The 20,155-nt window shown below is 44.8% G+C and overlaps 1 protein-coding gene across 1 annotated transcript; it reads left to right on the top strand.

Annotated features, from left to right (window-relative positions):
* The first annotated feature begins 816 nt into the window (after nucleotides 1–816).
* On the top strand, nucleotides 817–19,900 carry rnd3a (Rho family GTPase 3a). Its single transcript, XM_015952450.3, has 5 exons — nucleotides 817–1,066; nucleotides 1,204–1,291; nucleotides 11,343–11,452; nucleotides 18,772–18,906; nucleotides 18,988–19,900. Exons 1-5 carry the CDS (start codon nucleotides 929–931, stop codon nucleotides 19,234–19,236), a joined length of 720 nt encoding a protein of 239 aa, XP_015807936.1. The 5' UTR covers nucleotides 817–928; the 3' UTR covers nucleotides 19,237–19,900.
* Nucleotides 19,901–20,155: the final 255 nt, after the last annotated feature.

Here is a 20,155-nt window from a genome sequence, read left to right as displayed (position 1 = left end):
TAGCCATTAGCCATCCAGTTACCATTAAATTCCCACTAGCTTAACCAGCTAATGTGCTAATCTAAAAATAGCCCCCTTTCACAACCAATGGAATGTGTATGGCTCTGCTTATGCCAATATCATACACAAAAAAATGCTGAACACTTACTAGAAATTCAGAAAATTTTTTATAGAAATAAAAGAATCTTGTTTATTGGGTCTTTGGTAATTTAAGGGCTTTGAAGGCTGTATTTAAGGATCAATAGTCATTTTTAAGGATTTTTAAGACCTTAAATTTGGAAAAGCTAATTTAAGACTTTTTAAGACTTTTTAAGGACCCGCGGATACCCTGATAAAAACTTTTAAAAAATGGTAAACAGCAGAAACATATGTAATTTTTTATTCAGATTATTTCTTTACTCATTAATTGTATGAATTTTATTTTTACAATTATGTCTTGAATAAACAAGATCAATTTATGGTTTGACTGAACATTAATATGATTTATTAACACTGGCTTTTCCTGGAAGGGCCAGCAATTTCCTGGGGGGGGGGGGGGGGTTGTGGCCACCCCTGGCCACTCCTTGGGGGCGCCTTTGCCCCTGTCATGTAGCCATTTCTGTTATTGTTTTTTTTTCTCTCTCTCTTTTACAGCCATTTGAGTTAACAGATCAGGCACTGTGTTACGTTTTGATTTATTTCCTTATTAGAAAGTTGTGATCCGAAGGGGGGCGCCGTCGGTGGAAAACCCCAGCGGGCTGCGGTGTGTGGAGGCGGGCAGGGAGGGAGGGAGGGAGGGAGGGAGGCCCTGCTGCCATTGGCTCCCGTGACGCTATAAATGCAGGCAAATGGCATTTACCGGCACAGAGCAGGCGGAGACAGCGGAGGGACCGGTTAAAGGACAGGGACGAGCGATTAATACACATCCAGGATTTGTCACATCCCCTCAATGAAGGAGCGACGGTCGTGTCAGAAGCCCAGCATGGATCCGAGTCCCAGTGTGAAGTGTAAGATCGTGGTGGTGGGGGACAGCCAGTGCGGGAAGACCGCGCTGCTTCACGTGTTTGCAAAGGACTGTTTCCCAGAGGTGAGACACCGATCCCGGATCAGAACCTCTTCATCTTCTGCTTTAGTCATGCTAAACCACGTGTTATTTAACCATGCATGCACGCGCTGGTTCTATCAGTTCTTACCTAGTGCTGTGATTTCTCTGCACCCCCTCAGAGCTATGTCCCCACTGTGTTTGAAAACTACACGGCCAGTTTTGAAATCGACACCCAGAGGATTGAGCTCAGCCTGTGGGACACCTCAGGTAATAAAACACCCACGATCACCTTGTTTCCTGTCTGTGGACATGTCCTGACATGTCCCCCCATGAATGTTTGACTACGAAACACAAACACACACATTCAGGTTTAAATGCTGCAGTGTGTGAGGATTTTTGAAAAATATTTGGCCCATTTCAGTCGATTATAACTGGGTTAGTCCCATCACACAGCTGTTTCCTCAGATTACAGCATAAAACGAATAATGTCAAAGGTTTATCTCTAAATAAAGCAGAAACGTGATATTTATGATGGACCAACATCTGGTGAACACACTTCCCAGAACTGTCCAGTTTTGTTTCTTTTTAAAATTTTCCAGGAAAGTTGTGCAATGTCTTTCTTTTAACCTGGAAATATTTTGTTTTGTTGGATCATGTGATCAAATCAGTCAATGCAACCTTTTAAACATGTAAACAAACTCACTTTACATCAAGCAGTGTGTGTGTGTGTGTGTGTGTGTGTGTGTGTGTGTGTGTGTGTGTGTGTGTGTGTGTGTGTGTGTGTGTGTGTGTGTGTGTGATGGGCGGGGACAAGTCGGCAGCCAGCTGTTGCGGGTCCCTGGCCTGGAATTCCAAAGCGATGTCTGAATAACTTTCTCGAACATTAAAACCAGCTTGAAACATTTTTCTCAAGGAAAAAAATGCGAAACCAAAGAACTCAAGTTACAGATTCTCCCTGAGCGGCGTCTCCAAGTGGAATATTTTTGCTTTTTTTTTTTTTGTGCTTGAGGGGTGATGAAAAACAAAGGAGTAGAGGAGGGTTGGTGGTGTGGGTGGAGAGGATCGGTCTAGATCCAGACTTTTGCTTTATTGCACCGTGTTGGCCGGCTGCCTCCAACCAGAAGTAGGAGGTTGTGTGTGTGTGTGTGTGTGTGTGTGTGTGTGTGTGTGTGTGTTTTCTATTAGATCAGTAGGTTTCAGATGGGGCCTGATACCCCTTCCCTACCCCCACACCTTCATCCTAACCCCCACCCAACGCAGACATCTAGTGACCGATTGATACAGCTTTCAGCTTGGCTGGTCCCTTTGTACGGACACCCATTGCTCCCCCCAGCTAGTCCAATCGATCCCTTATCTGTTGAGGTGAGATATGGAGGAGGGTGTTTTTGTGCACGGCTCGAGCACGTTCTGGGACAAAGACCACCGTGCAGGCACTGAACCGCTCAGAGGCGTGGAGGCGGTCTTTGTTTGGCGCTGATGAGCGGCTTAATGAGCAGCCCGGTGTGTGTTCAGTGTGTTTAAAAAAGCGAGGGTGGTGGGTGTAATTTGGGTCATTAAGGTAAATGCCTGCCAGTTGTGCTGCCTTCCTCTTTGACCCGCCCGCTCTGTCTGAGCCTGTGTTGAGCTCCAGTCTCAGGGTGAGGCCTTTGAAGCTTCTCTCAGTGGCAGAGGATTTGTATTTTGTTGTGTTTTTTCCTTCTGAATGAACCGTGAAGGTGTTTGTTTGGGACTTGAACAGGATGAGAACATAGCATTGGTGAACCGAGCGACCCCAGAGGCCCGGTACCTCATCTGCCTGAGGCTTGTTCTGAATTCAGGAGAGAGAATGAGGAAAGAAAATATCTCAGAACAATCGAGTAAGAACACTAGTACGAATGCTGCAATTATCCTTCATTACTGACAGTTTTACAAATGTCACAAAATGGCAACCTGGTCACTTGAAAGGATCAAACCATCACCCAAAATTAATGTTGAGTTTTAATCTGTAATTAGTGCAGTTGTGTGATATTTGATGATTCACTTTTTATTCACGGATAAGATTTATAAACTAGAGCTCTGTTAGGGTAGCCTGGCGAGCCATCCTATATGTGTAAATACACAGGCCCTGTCCACACGTAGCCGGGGATCTGCCAAAACGTAGATATTTTTCTACGTTTTGGCCTGTCATCCACACGAAAACGGAGTTTTTTCACACGAAAACGGATCCTTTTAAAAACTCCGGCCAAAGTGAAGATCTGCATTTTCTCCGTTTTGGGTGTCTGCGTGTGGACAGACAAAACCGTAGTTTTAAAGTCCGCAACGTCACTTTCCGCGACAAAAAAAAAAATGCTGACATCACGTGTGCGACCTGTGTTTACACTAGCCGACAGCACGGATGCCCTCAGAGCTGCGCTCGCTTTATCAATTGTCCAAGCGCTTTCTGCTTGTTTGTTTTTGCAAGCGGAATTACTGCTCCTTGCGGAAGACCACAGACGAAGAATGAGGTTAAGAACGGGGGAAGTACTGCCGCCTACAGGTCTGGCATGTCCATAACAACGTATTTATCCGGGTACTTGTGGACGGAGTTTTTTTTTTAAACGAGGTGGTGTGGATGCAAGTTTTTGGAGGGGCGGATATTCGTTTTTTAAAAAACCCAGCTACGTGTGGACTAGGCCTCAGTCTGGCCACAAGCCACTGAAACTATCCAGTCATTAGGCAGAATTTATGGTTGTCTTTAAAACTGTCTCTGCACACAGTTGGACAGCAGAAGGACCAATCAGAGCAACAGACAACGTGACACGATCATCACTACAGCCGACAGGGCCGTCTGCCATACACCTAAGAAGAAGCAAATACATCCTTTTTCTAAATAAATGACCTAACTATCTATCTGCTCATGTCAAATTGTCCAAAGTTGATGCCAAAGCCATTCCAAACAAGCGCCTTCACTGAGTCAACGCCGTCTTTGTAGTTTTTCTCCATTTCAGCCAGGTTATAGTGTTACCCCGCCCAATAAACAGAGAGCATTGTGACTAGCTATTGACCCTTTGCAACGACGTCACCTGATCACGTGGGTCCACCATGGTGGATGGCAAAAGCATGTAAACAGTGAACGACACGATTACTAAACAAAGGGAAAAGTGGAGCCTGAAATTGTTTTTGCGATCAAAACAAAAACAAAACTCCTCCAGCATTCCTTCAACTAGTTCATGCCCAGTTCAGTTATCAGAAGAAGTAGCGCATCTAGCGGGGGCTAATAGAGAGCGGTATGCTAACTAGCTTACCAACGTTAGCTTACGTTCTCTCTGCAGCTGTTCACCGATGTAAACATGTTGCCGACTTTGCCTAAATTCACCCCTCTGGATTTATATCTTTATGTTGTTGCACGGGCTGCATGGTGGCGCAGTTGTTAGCACTGTTGCCTCGCAGCACGAAGGTTGCAGGTTCGAAACTCAGCTGCAGCCTTTCTGCGTGGAGTTGCGTGTTCTCCCCATGCATGCGTGGGTTTCCTCCGGGTACTCCGGTTTCCCCCACAGATCACAACATGCCCTATAGGTTATAAATTGTAAGTCGCTTTGGATAAAAGCGACTGCTAAAATGAATAAACATAAACATGTTGTAAACAGCGTTTCACTTTAAACCAAAGCTGATTGTTAAAAAGTCCGGATCCCTACCAGCTTCTGTTGCTGGTGGTGTTACCGGGTTCAGCTGCTGCTCTCACACCAGAATGAGAAGATCTCTGAACGGTGACGCTCATATAAATAAATAACGTCTTTTTAACACACGTAATCATACATCGGAGCTTTAATATTGTTAATAATTGTCTCGCTTTACACTACAGTGGACGGCACGCAACCTCCGTGGTGAAATACCCATCCATCAGGATTATCAATAACTATAAACACATCACATTTATCCCTGTCCCCGTCTTGAGCTACCGTTAGCACTAACTTGGGCTAGCGTTGTTCTGCGGTTATCATTACGCTACCAAGGGTTATGGGCTCGACACACGGGAGGGGACATTGTCTCTCCTCCATTCATTTTCAATGAGACCTGCGCGACAAAGCGATAATCACGGGTCTCCCTCCTACCAAGCGAAACTCGAAAAACGTGCGTGTGAAATTAGGACTGGGCAATATGGCCTCAAATCTATATTGCGATATAATCTGAAGCATGTGCGGTAACGATATATATTGCGATATATTTTTTCCTCTTTTTATATATGTCAAAATGACATGCTTTTAAATATCCTCATGTGGCAAATATATGCCATTTGAGGCATATAGGCCTCCTCCTCCGCCCACTCCATGCTTGCAGTCATTGCCATTCTGTTGCCCCAATGTCAGCAGGGTGCACATCTTAGTGACGTCATGTGTTATCGCGGTATTGCGATATAGCCAAAAACTCTATCATTACCCAATTTTATATCGTTTCTACCTTATATCGTTTATATTGCCCACCCCATGTGAAATTTTGCACTCGTGCACGTGTCGTGCACAGGCAACCCAGCGACGCAATCCTCGGACGAGGACCAATCAACGGAGGTTTCATTCACTGACCAATGAGCGGACAGGATGCTCCGTACATCTCCGAGCAAACATGGAGGAGAAGTTGATTATTATTATGTTTTATGTAGTAAAATCAGGAGTAAGATTTCACATAACTCTAGCAGCACCTTGTGAAACATCATATCTACCGCTTTTTTTAACTCTGAACCGCTTAAATAACCTTAATTCCCTCCAACCTGACACAGCCAAATAAAACAACGGAAGTTTCGATTTCGCCATGGAACAGAACGCGTAGACGGCTTTGCCGCTGCCGCGGATCGCCTCCCGTGTGTCAGGTAATCAAAGCGACAGCGACGAATTTCGCTGATCGCGGTCGTTTGTCGCCTCCCGTGTGTCGAGCCCCTTAGGACGGGCAAAGGTAATGTCTGAGCTTATGGCAGCTTTACTGACAGCCATTTCTCAGTGGCCATTACAATTTTGCTAATTTACTTAGGAAAGCAGTTCCGAGACAGCACAGGCTTTTGAGTGTGGTATATTTGAGACTCCAATCCGCTTCTACTTAAAATCTAGTTAAATGGGGTTTTAAAATCTAGAACCACTTTAATATACTGGGATCAGCCTGGTAATCAAAAGTGGGCTGATGCTAACAACCGTATGCCATTTGCGTATGACTTGTGGTTGCTGACAATGGGGTATATGTTTGGGCATGTGATAGTGATGCGGTGCAGGATTATTTTGGTGTTTAATTGAAGCAGAGAGGCAATGAAGGTGTTGTGGCTGCTTACTGGTGTTCAACCCTAACGGCTGTGATATCGGTAATGGCTCACATTTTGTATCAGCACATTCCTACGATGACTTAGCTTTAAACTTGACCAACGTTAATGATGTTCCACGGAGTTGGGTGATCGTGAACCCTATGCTTGTCCTCCTAAGCTTTGGCACCCCTCTACCCCCACTTGCTGAGCCCACTGTCCCATTTGGTGTGTCTGGTCTTAGCTGTTTGCTTTACAAACAGCTGCCTGTTCTAACCGGCAACAGCATTTAGACGAAACTCGTACGTTGTAGCTGCAGGGCGTCAAACCAAACAGGTGAGCTTTAAAGACTCGTGCATAGTCACTGTAGACAGTGGGTGTGTACTGTCTGTCAGTGCCTTGTCAATGGAGAAATAGTATTGTGTGAATAGCTGCTCACGAGGCTTTATTCAGAGCTACCTTTGCACTTGTTCAAAGATAAAATATTCCTAATGTGCTTACGTTCGAGTTAATCGGAGGAAACTGCTCAGTATGTCCTCTTCATGCTTCGGAAAAGTGCCTGAGGCATCTGTTCCAATTATTCAAGGCGTTTTTCCAATGCTGCAAAAAATATGTTAACATTCAAACATTATCAAAGAAACGAAACAACCTCGAGGGGGGGGTGTTTCAGGTTTCTTTCTCTTAGAGGATTTCTAATGAGATGCAATTTTTGAGCCCACAGATTTCCTTTGACAATTGGAATCCCTGGAAACTTTAAAGAGAAGCTGTTCTTCTTTTTTCTTTTTTTAATCCACTGTTGAATTGTGACCCACTTAAACACATCTAGCAGCAGATTATGATCATCCTTTTAAAGTTTCTAGACAACACCAGACGTCTTAGGTGTGGGGCTTGTTTCAGTAAAGCCCCTCGGACTCTCACTCCCTCACTCTGCCACCTTTATTCCCCCTTGGCAGCCATTGTTCCCTGGGCTCACATTTCTGGGCTCGGCGAATTGGAGCCGCATGTTTGGCATTCCTCAGACGAAAGGTTTCCACTTCCTTCTTGACAAAGACCCCTATTGTAACCCGTCGGACACTGATCCCCGACCAGCCAAAGAGAAGCGGCATGGAAAGCCTTACCTCGTTTCTAAGGCAGAAGGGGAATCGAATCACAGCAGAGTTCACCTACCAATGGTGGGATGGTGATATCAACGGAAGGCTGGAGGGGTGGGATCGAATAGTGGGAGAGATTAAAAGACATCCTGTCTGGTAATGCCATGGGAAGCTTCCCTGTGTGATGTTACACCTGACAGCAAAGTCTGGTACATTCCTGGCCCTCAGTGTACGTTTATCCTGCCAGAACAGTAATAAGAACCATGTGACCATCCTGCATGTTTTCCTCTTGTTGGATCTTGTTTCTCCAGTTTTGGATGAACATAAAAACATTAGTAAATAATCACTCATGTGCAGGTTTTTAATGGCGTTATACCTCCGGTTTTTGGGCTTTTCCATACCTTTATTCAAATGTAAGCAACTCTTTTCAAGCGTTTGGTATAACCCCACATCACCACACCCTGGATATTGAACATCGCTCGACTCAGCTCGGTAAATAAAAATGATCGCATTATCCTGCTTTTGTATTGGCCAGCTTGGTGTTGACAGCTGAGGATGTCTTTGTAACCACAGCAACTACAGCAGCTGGTATTGGCTGAGGTAACTTTAGTTTAAAGTGGCTCTTCTGTAAATATCTACTAGAAATAATTGTCATTTTTGAGAAACCACTATTTTGTTTCTATTAGGCTTTAAAATTGAAAAAAAAATTTAACACATGCTAAAATAGTATGGAAATCATTTATTTTTTCATCCGTTTTTTTCCAAGTCGTTTAGAGTCACTGTCCAGTGATCCACGTGTGGCTTTGACGCCTTAAGCTGCAGACCCGACCGCTGTTTTAGTACTTGGTTCCGTTGGTTGAGAGGTGCTGTATGTTTGGACTCGAGCCTCAGGAAGGTTACACACATCTGTCGCTGTTTGCCATTACCACAGGTGCCCCGGAGGGTTCGACACCCTCCCGTGCGACCCATCAGCACGGATCTGCTCAGCTATGTTAGCTATGCGTTTAAAACTGCAGGCCTGCGTGTTGCTCTGCCATCAGCCTGTCAGCTGCACCTGGCTTGTTACCATCTTTTTCATGATAGAAAGTCAGCAGTCCTTATCATTTGTCATTATTTTGCTATAACAAAAGACAAAATGTGTGTAAGGTAAAAACATTGGAAGTCTGGTAACATTTTCTATGTGTCAGAAAAGGCAAGAGTGTGTGAGGAAAAGGATGGGGTGTGTGTCCTTCCAGATTTAGAGGTCCTGTGGGAAAACAATGACTGGAGCTAATTACATGACAGTCACCAGGCCTTTGTGTGTGTCGCTTCCTCTTATCTGAACAGTTGGTGGAACGACGTCCAACCACAGATCGGTCTGTGGCCCCCAGCTGTAAAACAGTTACAAACACGCCATTAATCATAGACGATGAAAAGAATCATCTGGAAACGATTACAGCATCAAAAGTTCAGCACACTTTTACACAAATTCTTGTTTTTTTCTGTGCCTTTTTCGTTTTTCTCTACGGAAACCAGCATTTATTAGTCTTAACATCTTTTATATCAACAAGGCGTCTTTAGGCAATAGCTTGGATATATCTATTTATTAGGGTGATTTAACCAAAAGGAAAATTCTTGGTAAAATATGAGTTAACTGTATCACAGATTTTAGGACTGTAAGGGAGTGTTTAAAAGAAATGTGCGGGGATAATAAAAAAAAACTTTAGAACAATACAATCTGGTTGCCAATGTTCCACAACCAACATCATCGATATGTTAAACATGGCCAAGTTGAGTTACGTCACGTATCTGACAACTTTCCAAACATATTTAAAGAGTAGTAGAAAACATGATAAGTTTCCATCTGAATATATTTTCAGGCTGTAATTTTCAATGGGCTGCAAATGTTGGCTACGCAAAACTGCACAAAAATGTGCTAATTACAGTATGTATGATACAACACTATGTACGTAGTATGTACAACGCTTTTCGTGATAACCGTTCTAAATATCAGGTCACATTGGGTCAACTATTGGGCAACTGTCTGCAGATTATCTTTCCACAATTCAATACAATTCTTTAGCCTTATTTTATCCAATCACAACCTCTCCCTACAGACCTAAATACTAAAGTTCGTGGGTGTTTCTCAGTGTCAAGGCGCCTGGCCCAGGAGCCTTGCTTACGAAGGCACGGTCCTTCCTTGGTCAAAGAAAACGGTTAAATGGAACAGACTTGCATCACATGGCCGCGGCTTCTACGGTGGTCACGTAACGTCATGTGACATGGGGGATAACGTTATATTTTATATGTGTACGTTTCAATATAAATATACAACGAGCCTTTTACTTTTTAAATTGTGTACATGTTTGTTAAATTAAATATGTAAGCGAGTTACTACCCACTAGCCACCGAAGCTGCAACTCCTAAGTAACTAAACAACCATAGATAACTTATTTGGATCTAAAAAAAAAAAAACATTTAAAAATAGTTGACTTACATTAAACTTGAAATTTGCCCCTGATGTAGCTGCCGGCTTCTGATCCGCCATTCTTTAGAAAATATCATGGTGTATTCTGGGTAATTTTTGACCAAGGCTACGCTACAAGACACCTCCCATATATCCTTGCTCAGCTAGCTAAACGGCTAACAAACGGAGAACACACACCTCTGTGGAACATTGGAACACGTCTTGGCGGTTCCTGATGACGTATCTCCTAGGCAACCGGGGCGGGGCCGATAAATCAAGGCGGGGTTCCTTGGCATTGAGAAACACCCCGAGCCTTTCCACTGAACATGTATGTGTCATAGTGCATTAAAAGTAGTACACAACAATTAGCCGCCAATATAACGGAAGGGGGCATTTCTACTGGCCGCAAAGTGTTACATTTTGGAAGCGTTCCAGAAGCGTAGGGATAAATTGTACACCACCCATAGACATGGTAAGCAGAACAGAAAATAAACTACAGACCATTTTGGATACTATATGTTTTGCCATCTTTCTCCTTGCGTGTTATCACGTGAACGGCCGAAGACACGCGTGGTGTTGCAATTCTCCGGTAATTTTGTCAGCTCCGGGGACCAGCTGTGAGAAACGCTTTCGCTGCCATTTTGCATTTGAAATGCACCCGGTGGGAAGGGAGCTCGTGGGTAAACACGTCCGTTACGTTACGCACCGCTCACACCCCAGGTGAAAGCTAAAGCAGGGCAACCTCTTATACGATAAACGAATATTTAAATTTTTATTATCTAGCAGCCTTCCAGCAGATTCATGTCAGATGTGTGTGTGTGTGTGTGTGTGTGTGTGTGTGTGTGTGTGTGTGTGTGTGTGTGTGTGTGTGTGTGTGTGTGTGTGTGTGTGTGTGTGTGTGTGTGTGTGTGTGTGTGTGTGTGTGTGTGTGTGTGTGTGTGTGTGTGTGTGTGTGTGTGTGTGTGTGTGTGTGTGTGTGTGTGTGTGTGTGTGTGTGTGTGTGTGTGTGTGTGTGTGTGTGTGTGTGTGTGTGTGTGTGTGTGTGTGTGTGTGTGTGTGTGTGAGGTAGTGCATTCCTCCCAGCTTTTCTCTGCAGACTGTGTTTGGAGAAGGTCTCCCAGGGGAATCTTCAGTTACCACCAGACACAGAATTCTCCAGATTCTTGGCAGCAGGATGCTTCTGGTCATTTTTCTCTGGGTTGTCATGGGATCCTGACCCACCTTGACAAGACCCCCACCCCCACCCTCTCTCTCCAGAGATCTTCTCCAGTCATGGGCGTTGCCCTCACACATGGTTCTCATTAAAGGAGCGAGACATTTCCTCCCAGTGTGTCTCAAAAAATGTTTTCAACAGCTAATCTTGTATGTTCAGCAGATTTTTCGACTGCTGCAGCATTATTTGTTTTCCTCCCTTGTTGCTATGGATTAACTGCGATCGTGCATTCTGAGAATATCTGCTCTGGAGTTGAAGCTCATGTTGCAGCTCTTTTCTCATGTCTAAAACTTTTAGATCTCCCAGTAACCGGTCCCTTTGTGTTCCAGGATCCCCGTACTACGACAACGTGAGGCCCCTCTCCTATCCGGACTCGGATGCTGTCCTCATCTGTTTTGACATCAGTCGTCCTGAAACTCTTGACAGCGTGTTGAAAAAGGTTTGCATATTTTTGGTGACGATGATGGTATTTAAGACATTTTTGATTTACTGACACCAACCAGGCTGCCTTTAGCAGTGCGGAAGCCTAAAATCTACAGTCAGGAGACATTTCTGCGGTCCCAGCCACACGAGACCTTGTGATGCGGAGCCGTAAATCTGTAATGTGTCTGGGAGGTGCTGCTGTTTAATCCCAAGTGAGGCTGGAAGTGTGGAACCACCAGCAGCTCATGTGAAGCTGCTTAGCGGTTAATGCTAGCTGGCTCCCACATGTCCAAACAGGAACAGAACCAGTCGCCTGACTGCAAACAGAAGACGTCCTCGTGAAAACATGAGATGGTGTTTGAACATGGACTTCCTGTCTAAATGTCTTTATGTTTACAAAAGCTGAAGGGAGATTTACTCCAGTTTTCCACTTGAGTAACGTCAACAAAAAACAACAAACACAGATTTTTATTTTGGTTTTTATGAAAATCTGGGAAAACTAATCTTTGGAATTATGAAATTAAAGAATTGTGTGAAAAAATGATACTAGGGCTGCACGATGTTAGGAAATCTGCGATATTCGATAACAACGATTAATATTGATACTGTCCGGCGCCTCAGGAGAGGAAGGCAGCAACTCGCTCACACTGTTTACAGTGGGGATGGGGAGCTGCTGACGTCAACTGAGGCTATAGTCGGACGGTGGAAGGAATACTTTGAGGAGCTCCTCAATCCCACCAATGCGCATTCCGAGGAGGAACCAGAGCTGCGAGGCCTGGGGATGGACTGTCCGATCTCGGGGGCAGAAGTTGCTGAGGTAGTCAAACAACTACACAGCGGCGGAGCCCCGGGGGCGGATGAGGTTCGTTCTGGGTATCTCAAGGCTATGGATGTTGTAGGGCTGTCATGGTTGACACGTCTCTACAACATTGCGTGGTCATCGGGGGCAGTTCCTAGGGAGTGGCAGACCGGGGTGGTGGTCCCCATCTTTAAGAAGGGTGACCTGAGGGTGTGTTCCAACTATAGGGGGATCACACTCCTCAGCCTCCCTGGAAAGGTCTACTCCAAGGTACTGGAGAGGAGGGTCCGATCGATAGTTGAATCTCAGATAGAGGAGGAGCAATGTGGTTTTCGTCCTGGCCGTGGAACTGTGGACCAGCTCTATACCCTTGCAAGGGTGATGGAGGGGGCATGGGAGTTTGCCCAACCAATCCACATGTGTTTTGTGGATTTGGAGAAGGCTTATGACCGTGTCCCCAGGGCACCCTGTGGGGGACGCTCCAGGAGTATGGGGTGGGTGGCTTTCTGTTAAGGGCCATTCAGTCCCTTTACCAGAGGAGCGTGAGTTTGGTCCGCATAGCCGGTAGTAAGTCGGACCTGTTCCCGGTGAGGGTTGGACTCCGCCAGGGCTGCCCTTTGTCACCGGTTCTGTTCATTACCATTATGGACAGAAATTCTAGACGCAGCCGTGGTGTGGAGTGTGTCGAGTTTGGTGGCAGGAGAATCTCGTCTCTGCTTTTTGCGGATGATGTGGTCCTCCTAGCTTCATCCAGCTCTGACCTTCAGCTCTTGCTGGGTAGGTTCACGGCCGAATGTGAAGCGGCTGGGATGAGGATCAGCACCTCCAAATCTGAGACCATGGTTCTCGACCGGAAAAGGGTGGCTTGCCACCTCCGGGTCGGGGGAAAGGTCCTACCTCAAGTGGAGGAGTTTAAGTATCTCGGGGTCTTGCTCACGAGTGAGGGTAGGAGGGATCGGGAGATCGACAGGCGGATTGGTTCGGCGTCTGCAGTGATGCGGACGCTGAGCCGATCTGTCGTGGGGAAGAGGGAGCTGAGCCAGAAAGCCAGGCTCTCGATCTACCGGTCGATCTACGTCCCAATCCTCACCTATGGTCATGAGCTTTGGGTAATGACCGAAAGAACGAGATTGCAGATACAAGCGGCCGAAATGAGTTTCCTCCGTAGGGTGGCCGGGCTCAGCCTTAGAGATAGGGTGAGGAGCTCGGACATTCGGGAGGGACTCGGAGTAGAACCGCTGCTCCTCCGGATCGAAAGGAGCCAGTTGAGGTGGTTTGGGCATCTGGTCAGGATGCCTCCTGGACGCCTCCCCGGGGAGGTGTTTCGGGCATGTCCTGCCGGCAGAAGGCCCCCGGGTCGACCCAGGACACGTTGGAGAGGTTACATCTCCAATCTGGTCCGGGAACGCCTTGGGGTCCTGCCGGAGGAGCTGGTGGACAAGGCCGGGGAGAGGACGGCCTGGAGCTCCCTAGTTGGGATGCTGCCCCCGCGACCCGGACCTGGATAAGCGGAGGAAGACGACGTTGACAATTAATATTGCGATGACGATATTACTTGCGATACATAAAAACTTAACTCAGGAACAAAAATCAAAGAAACAATGAGAAAAGCTAAAAATGTGAGGAAAGGGAAAAAGAAAATGAACAAGAAAAGGCGATCAGTGGATCCTGGGAAAAGCAGAATCAGAAAAAGAGCAGAACAAAGCTAACTCGGGTGTTTGCTAACCATCTAAATTATGTGCCGTTTGCCTCGGGGGCGGGACTCTGACCTATGAGACCCCACCCGATTGGCCAAATGAATGAAGAGCTCTATTTGATTTGTTAAAATATGGTCACATACAGAATGTTTTACTGTAATATGCAGTAAATATACTCAATACTTGAATGCCTGACATCACGTAACCCGCTCAGGGTAACCTTTGACCCACCTTGTGTGGATTGACCAATGAGGAGAGGGTCTTAACTTGAGGCCCTCTCTTCATTGGTCAGTCTGCATGAGACTGACTCTCAACCGCTCTCAACTGACGTTCAAAGTCATAGGCAGCGAAGCGTCTCTGCAGCGCAAAAGCCCGGGTGGACAGTTTGTTGAATATAGTACTTTTCAACACTTTGTTTTGTTTTTTGATTTTTTTAAACTATTTTCCTGTCCTCTCTGTCTCTCATCTTCCTGCATCTCCTCTTAATTCTCCAGAAAATCTGCTGCCTGGATTCTTACTTTATCACCTCATCAGTTACTTTTGAGCAGATCAAAGGGATCTCCTGACCGCAAAGCGGAGAGCGCGTTTCGATGCTGCGTCAGTGAGGTGAAATCACCGCAGCACATGTGACGAGCTCCGCAGTAGTAGAGCGCTTCAGGCACAAATAAGACAGAAAGTAGAGAACATGAGCAGACATGAACGATCGTGGGTTAATTATAGTTTTTGGGTTGCACCACTTTGAGAATGGACCAAGCGCTGGACGCAGCAGCCTGGAGCGCACCAACGAACAGCTCTTGGCTGCTCTCTGTGCTCTCCGCTCAAAAGAGTCCATAAATAATGTAATATAGGTAGAAACCTTTTTTCCGGCTCTCCCTGGATGTGATGAGATTACAGACACTGTATTTTGCTCCCCCATAATTCGATCCCTGCTCCTGGATGAAAAACCGGACATTTATACAAGAACTAGGGATGCACCGATACCAATACCAGTATCGGTATCGGTAAAAGTTAACCAATACCAGGAACCGATACCAATGTAGTTGCTTGAAAATGGCTTCACTGTAACTTGTCATTTCTGTTCACCTAATATTTTAGTTTAGTGATGATTTCCATTCATATATTTTACTGTTTATCTACCTCACAGTCTTTTCCTGTTGAAAGCAGAGAAGAAAATAAAATCTGTATTCCAAATCATTGCATTTTTTTGTGTGGTAGAAGTATTGGTATTGGTAATCGGTATCGTATCGATTTGGAAAAAAGTGGTATAGTTGCATTCCTAACAAGAACCCCCCGGACGACAGAGAGTGAAAAGTGGACATGTCCGGGGAAAAGAGGACGTATGGTCACCCTAGTTTAATGTAAAGCGGGAGATTACAGATACAGTATTTTGCTTGTGCCCTTGCTGCCCTGGGTCTCTGGGCCCTTTAGAGTTTGTGGGCCCCTGGGCAATTGCCCAGTTGCCCATATGGTTAATCCAGCCTTGCACACTGGGAAATATAAAATTTGAGCCCCTTTTCCCGTGTACTTTGTGGAGCAGATGAAAAGTCATTTACTGTGCGATGAACATCGTCCACTGAGATTCTCGGTAAATTTCCAAGGCATTTAGAGAAGTACAGTTCGCTGCAGGCTCCATCCATTTTGATAGCGCTGTGGCGACAACTGGAACTGCAGGTACAAGCCAAGGTTTATAAACTGGAAGTAGCAATTGCTAACGTGCACAGGGTCTTAGTGACTTTTTGTCCCCAGCAAACCTAAAACTTACACTTAATACAATATCTGTTTTAAAAAGGTTTTGGCCCTTTACCCCCAAAATAATTTCTAGTAAATTTAGCAGGTATTTGTATTTTTCTGCTGCGTAAATGTAAGTGTTTTTTTAACCAGTAGGTTATATATATATTAAAGTTTATTCAAGCTAATGGGACGTTAGTATCTGGATAAAGAATTTCTGAATTTTTAAAATTTTTCTCTGAAAAAATGGGAGATACTCCTCCTGTTGCATAGTTCATTTATAGATTGAACAACCATATAAACTAAATCCAATGAGGTAACGGATTAGATGAGCAGATTTCTACCCCGCGCCCCATAACTTATTAAAGTTTTATCGACATGACCCACATAAGCAATAAAGCAAAAATATGGAGTTTTTTTCTTCCAACAGCTCCATCTAGAGGCTGACGAATGTACTACACGTGAGCCGTTCTTACAACTTCCATAGTTAAAACTGGAAGCACAGCCTCTTGTTTGTGACCATGCAGCCGGCCAACAGAGCATAAAATAATATATATATATATATATATATATATATATATATCTCACAAAGTGATATATATCACAAAGTGTGTCGTGTGATCTGTACGCAAGCCGATGTCTAATGCTATTGGCTAATGCCAAGTGCGCTCAATTCAAACTGCTCAATTGGAGGGGGGAGGGGTCTTAGCAAAAAAATATAGATATACGGTCTACATTATATCACAGAACAGGTCGAGACTATTATTTTTATGGATTTCTAATACAAGATTCCAGAAAGGGGGAAAACTCGAGTCGGGATCGTAGCTTTACGCTCACATCGTACCGTTTTAACCTCCTCAGTAAAGAACGTGTGAGTAACATTACATTACCTAAGCTATCAGACGCAGTTGTACTCTCACCTACCATCTGTTTGCAGCTTCTGACAGCAAACTCGTTTTGAATAATTGAGGTCACGTGCCAAGGTCCACCAGAGCTCCACGTCTTGTTTATTTGGCTTAAAGTCGGAATGTAATCCCCCCAAAGACATGAAAACTGAAATAATAAACCTCTGGTCTCAGCAGTCAAATCTGCTTTTGCTGCATTGGGGATCTGTTCATTCAAAATGACATTGGCAGTCTTTAAATATGCAGTCAGCCAATCACACGGCTGCAATACAGATGAAAATGCTTAGAGATTAAGAATCTGATTCACATCATCAATACCTTTTCATAGTAAACATTAGGATTAGATTATTGCACAAATCCTTCTGAGTGGTTGCTCAGGTGATGTATGGGCTCATTGTGCAAACCAACTTCCTCTCCACGTGTTAATGAACTTGATCCTCTGACTCGCCTGCAAGCCGGCCTGGAGGCCCATTAGCCTCAGATTAAAGCCCCGAGAGAAATACCGTTGATCACAAACCATTTATTGTTCAAGAGGAAACATGTGGATTATATGTGGTTCCTGTTCAGGTTTCCAAACCTGTGGTGCTCCAGGAAGTGCCCGCTTTAACCTTTGTACTACAAGGCCAGGTAAACTCATCGAAATGCTTGTCAGGACATTCCGGCTTGCAGAATGACCCGTTTAAACTTTTATGTGGCTGCAGTTGAAGTAAAAGTTGATGTGCTAGTTAGGGTATGGCATCTTCCTCTTAGTATTATCAACTCTGTAGCACAACAGGCTATGTTATTCCATCCAGTTTCAGGATTCAACACTCCTAAAAAAAACCCCCACTAAATTCCTTTTTGGACATCTAGGCTCCCATAGCACATCTTCTCTGGTTTTAGAGCAACACCATCTGTCCACGGTGTCTACTTGTAACCATGGACGTAATTTTCTTTTTGGCGGGGGGGGGGGGGGGGGGGGGGGGGGGGGAAATCTTTACAGTATGTTCTAATGTTAAACAGGCTTCAACACAAACGGTTGTTTTCCGCTTGGTCCTAGAGCTCAACCAGTGTCTATTTAATATAGCGTAATATTGTTTTTGGATGGTAAAAAGGGCAGGGGTCAAAACTTGACTTTGGAAAAAGTGGTGAGGACATCCCCCCCCCCCCCCCCCCCCCCCAAATTACGTCCATGCTTGTGAATGATTAACGTAGTTGGTTTCTGTGTTTTTTCAGATTCTTAAAAAAATAGTTATTTAATTGATTCTTATTCTAAACAGGCTCAATGTTGTTCACTTTTATGGTCATTTAAATTATTTATTTTCTTAATCAGCACAACTTTGCCACCTGCTGGCAGAAATCTGTGTCTGCAGGCTCCTTAAAATTTGAACTCTGTACATTTTCTGCCTTCCGTTATCAGGAACCTCCTGCTTGTGCTTTTAAAACAAATTCCTCTGGTGATCAAAGTATTAAAGAAGTACATTGTACAAACATACATCAACACAGATCATATTATTGCTTGTTCTGAACATCTCCTTGGATGGATGGATGGTTGGTTGGATGGATGGATGGATGGATGGATGGATGGATGGTTGGTTGGTTGGTTGGATGGATGGTTGGTTGGATGGTTGGTTGGATGGATGGTTGGTTGGTTGGATGGATGGATGGATGGATGGATGGATGGATGGATGGTTGGTTGGATGGATGGTTGGTTGGATGGATGGTTGGATGGTTGGTTGGATGGTTGGTTGGATAGATGGATGGATGGATGGATGGATGGATGGTTGGTTGGTTGGATGGATGGATGGTTGGATGGATGGTTGGTTGGATGGATGGATGGATGGATGGTTGGTTGGTTGGATGGATGGTTGGATGGATGGTTGGATGGATGGATGGATGGTTGGATGGATGGTTGGATGGATGGTTGGATGGATGGATGGATGGTTGGATGGATGGATGGATGGATGGATGGATGGACTTCAGTATTTCTGTTTTTTCATCCAGTCGTGTTAAATTATCCTGATTTTAAAATGTACCTAAATATTCATGATTAAGGGTGGTTTTCATATCCGAGTCACCAAGTTCTGCTGCAATTGACACAAAGCATTTAACGTTAATAGTCATGAAATGTAAATTAATGGTGACGTTAGATAGAACCCCACCCTAAGAGATGTGAATCAAAGGTTGTTTAATATTAGATGTTGAATGTAGTTGTTTTTCTCCGCAGTGGAAAGGGGAGATTCAGGAGTTTTGTCCAAACACAAAGATGCTTTTAGTTGGCTGTAAATCAGACCTGCGCACTGATCTGAGCACGCTCGTGGAGTTGTCCAACCATCGGCAGACGCCTGTTTCCTATGACCAGGTATTCCAGCTCACAGAGTTGTTTGTTTTTAAACCAACAACCGCCCCGGCATTGACCATCACTGATTTCCATCCTCTCCAGGGTTCCAGCATGGCCAAGCAGATCTCAGCGCCTTACATCGAGTGCTCGGCTCAGCAGTCTGAGAACAGTGTCAGAGACATTTTCCACGTGGCAACGCTGGCCTGCATCAACAAAAGCAAAAAGAACCTCAAGTGCAACAAGATCACACGCGCCAACAAGAGGATTTCACACATGCCCAGTCGGCCTGACCTGGCAGCCGTCGGCACGGATCTCCGGAAGGACAAGGCCAAAAGCTGCTCAGTCATGTGACTTGTCAAACCAAGAAGGAGGGTAGGGTGGGGTCAGACTGAGGTGAAAAAGGACAGTGGTCAGAGCAAGCAGGAAGCTGTGGGCTACAGCTCTGCGTCCTGGATTCAAAATAAACTCCATTTGTCTGGAAAGGGGCTGTATAAGCTTCTGTTAATGTTACTGGAACCTTCTGCACCAATAGAAACTCTGCGTAGATGCGTCCCAATCAGTGTAACCCCTTTCCTTCCAAAAGTCACCAGGAAGCTATCAATCAGCAGGCTACCTGCTTCCTCCGTGAGGACAAAGCGGATGCAGAAACAGGAAATGAGCAGGAGGAGTGATGTCATTACTCATGTGAAGGCTTCTAGAACGTGCAATCCTTTGAATGAGAACCAAAGCCAGCGATGGACAAGGTTTGTTGCCCGTGAGAGGGGGGAGGATGAACCATTTGTACCAGATCAACAACTTTTTGCTTGAAGGGCTCGTTGAACAGCATCTCATCACCGTGGCTTGGAGCTGATTCACGCCCGCTCCTTTAACTGTCTGTCTGCAGAGGAGACTGAAAAAGAAGTCCGAGTTCCTCTGTGTCTGATGTGTTGTTGATAGAAATGTGAAGTTGTTGATGTGTAAAGTTCTGAGTCATTGTTCTCGTTTGGTCCGTGGACCCGATCATGAAGTTCTGAGCGAAAGATTAAGAAGTGCCATATTTTAAACTTTTGATGGACTTTAAGTTGACTTAAGGGCTTGAAGCCCTAAACCAGATCATCTGAAGTGGGATTCTGTGTAAAAGTTGTGAACAATAATATATTATCTGTTCTAGAAGACTCTTTGAACAACCTCGCTTTGGAGAAACCAAGATTACTTCTCTCCAGATTGACAAGTTAATGGCATTTTTAAAAGTAGTATGGTAAAATCTATAAAAATGTATAAAACACGAAAA

Source organism: Nothobranchius furzeri, chromosome 14 (genome assembly GCF_043380555.1).
Source record: "Nothobranchius furzeri strain GRZ-AD chromosome 14, NfurGRZ-RIMD1, whole genome shotgun sequence".
NCBI classification, from domain to species: domain Eukaryota; kingdom Metazoa; phylum Chordata; class Actinopteri; order Cyprinodontiformes; family Nothobranchiidae; genus Nothobranchius; species Nothobranchius furzeri.
The sequence above is the reverse complement of the archived record's forward strand: the minus strand, read 5'-3'. Positions and strand labels throughout refer to the sequence as shown.

Coding starts and splice junctions, on each gene's coding strand:
- rnd3a (XM_015952450.3), top strand. CDS start 929: ATGAAGGAGCGACGGTCGTGTCAGAAGCCCAGCATGGATCCGAGTCCC. Junction 1,292..11,342: donor CAGCCTGTGGGACACCTCAG/GTAATAAAACAC, acceptor TTTGTGTTCCAG/GATCCCCGTACTACGACAAC. Junction 11,453..18,771: donor TTGACAGCGTGTTGAAAAAG/GTTTGCATATTT, acceptor TTTTCTCCGCAG/TGGAAAGGGGAGATTCAGGA.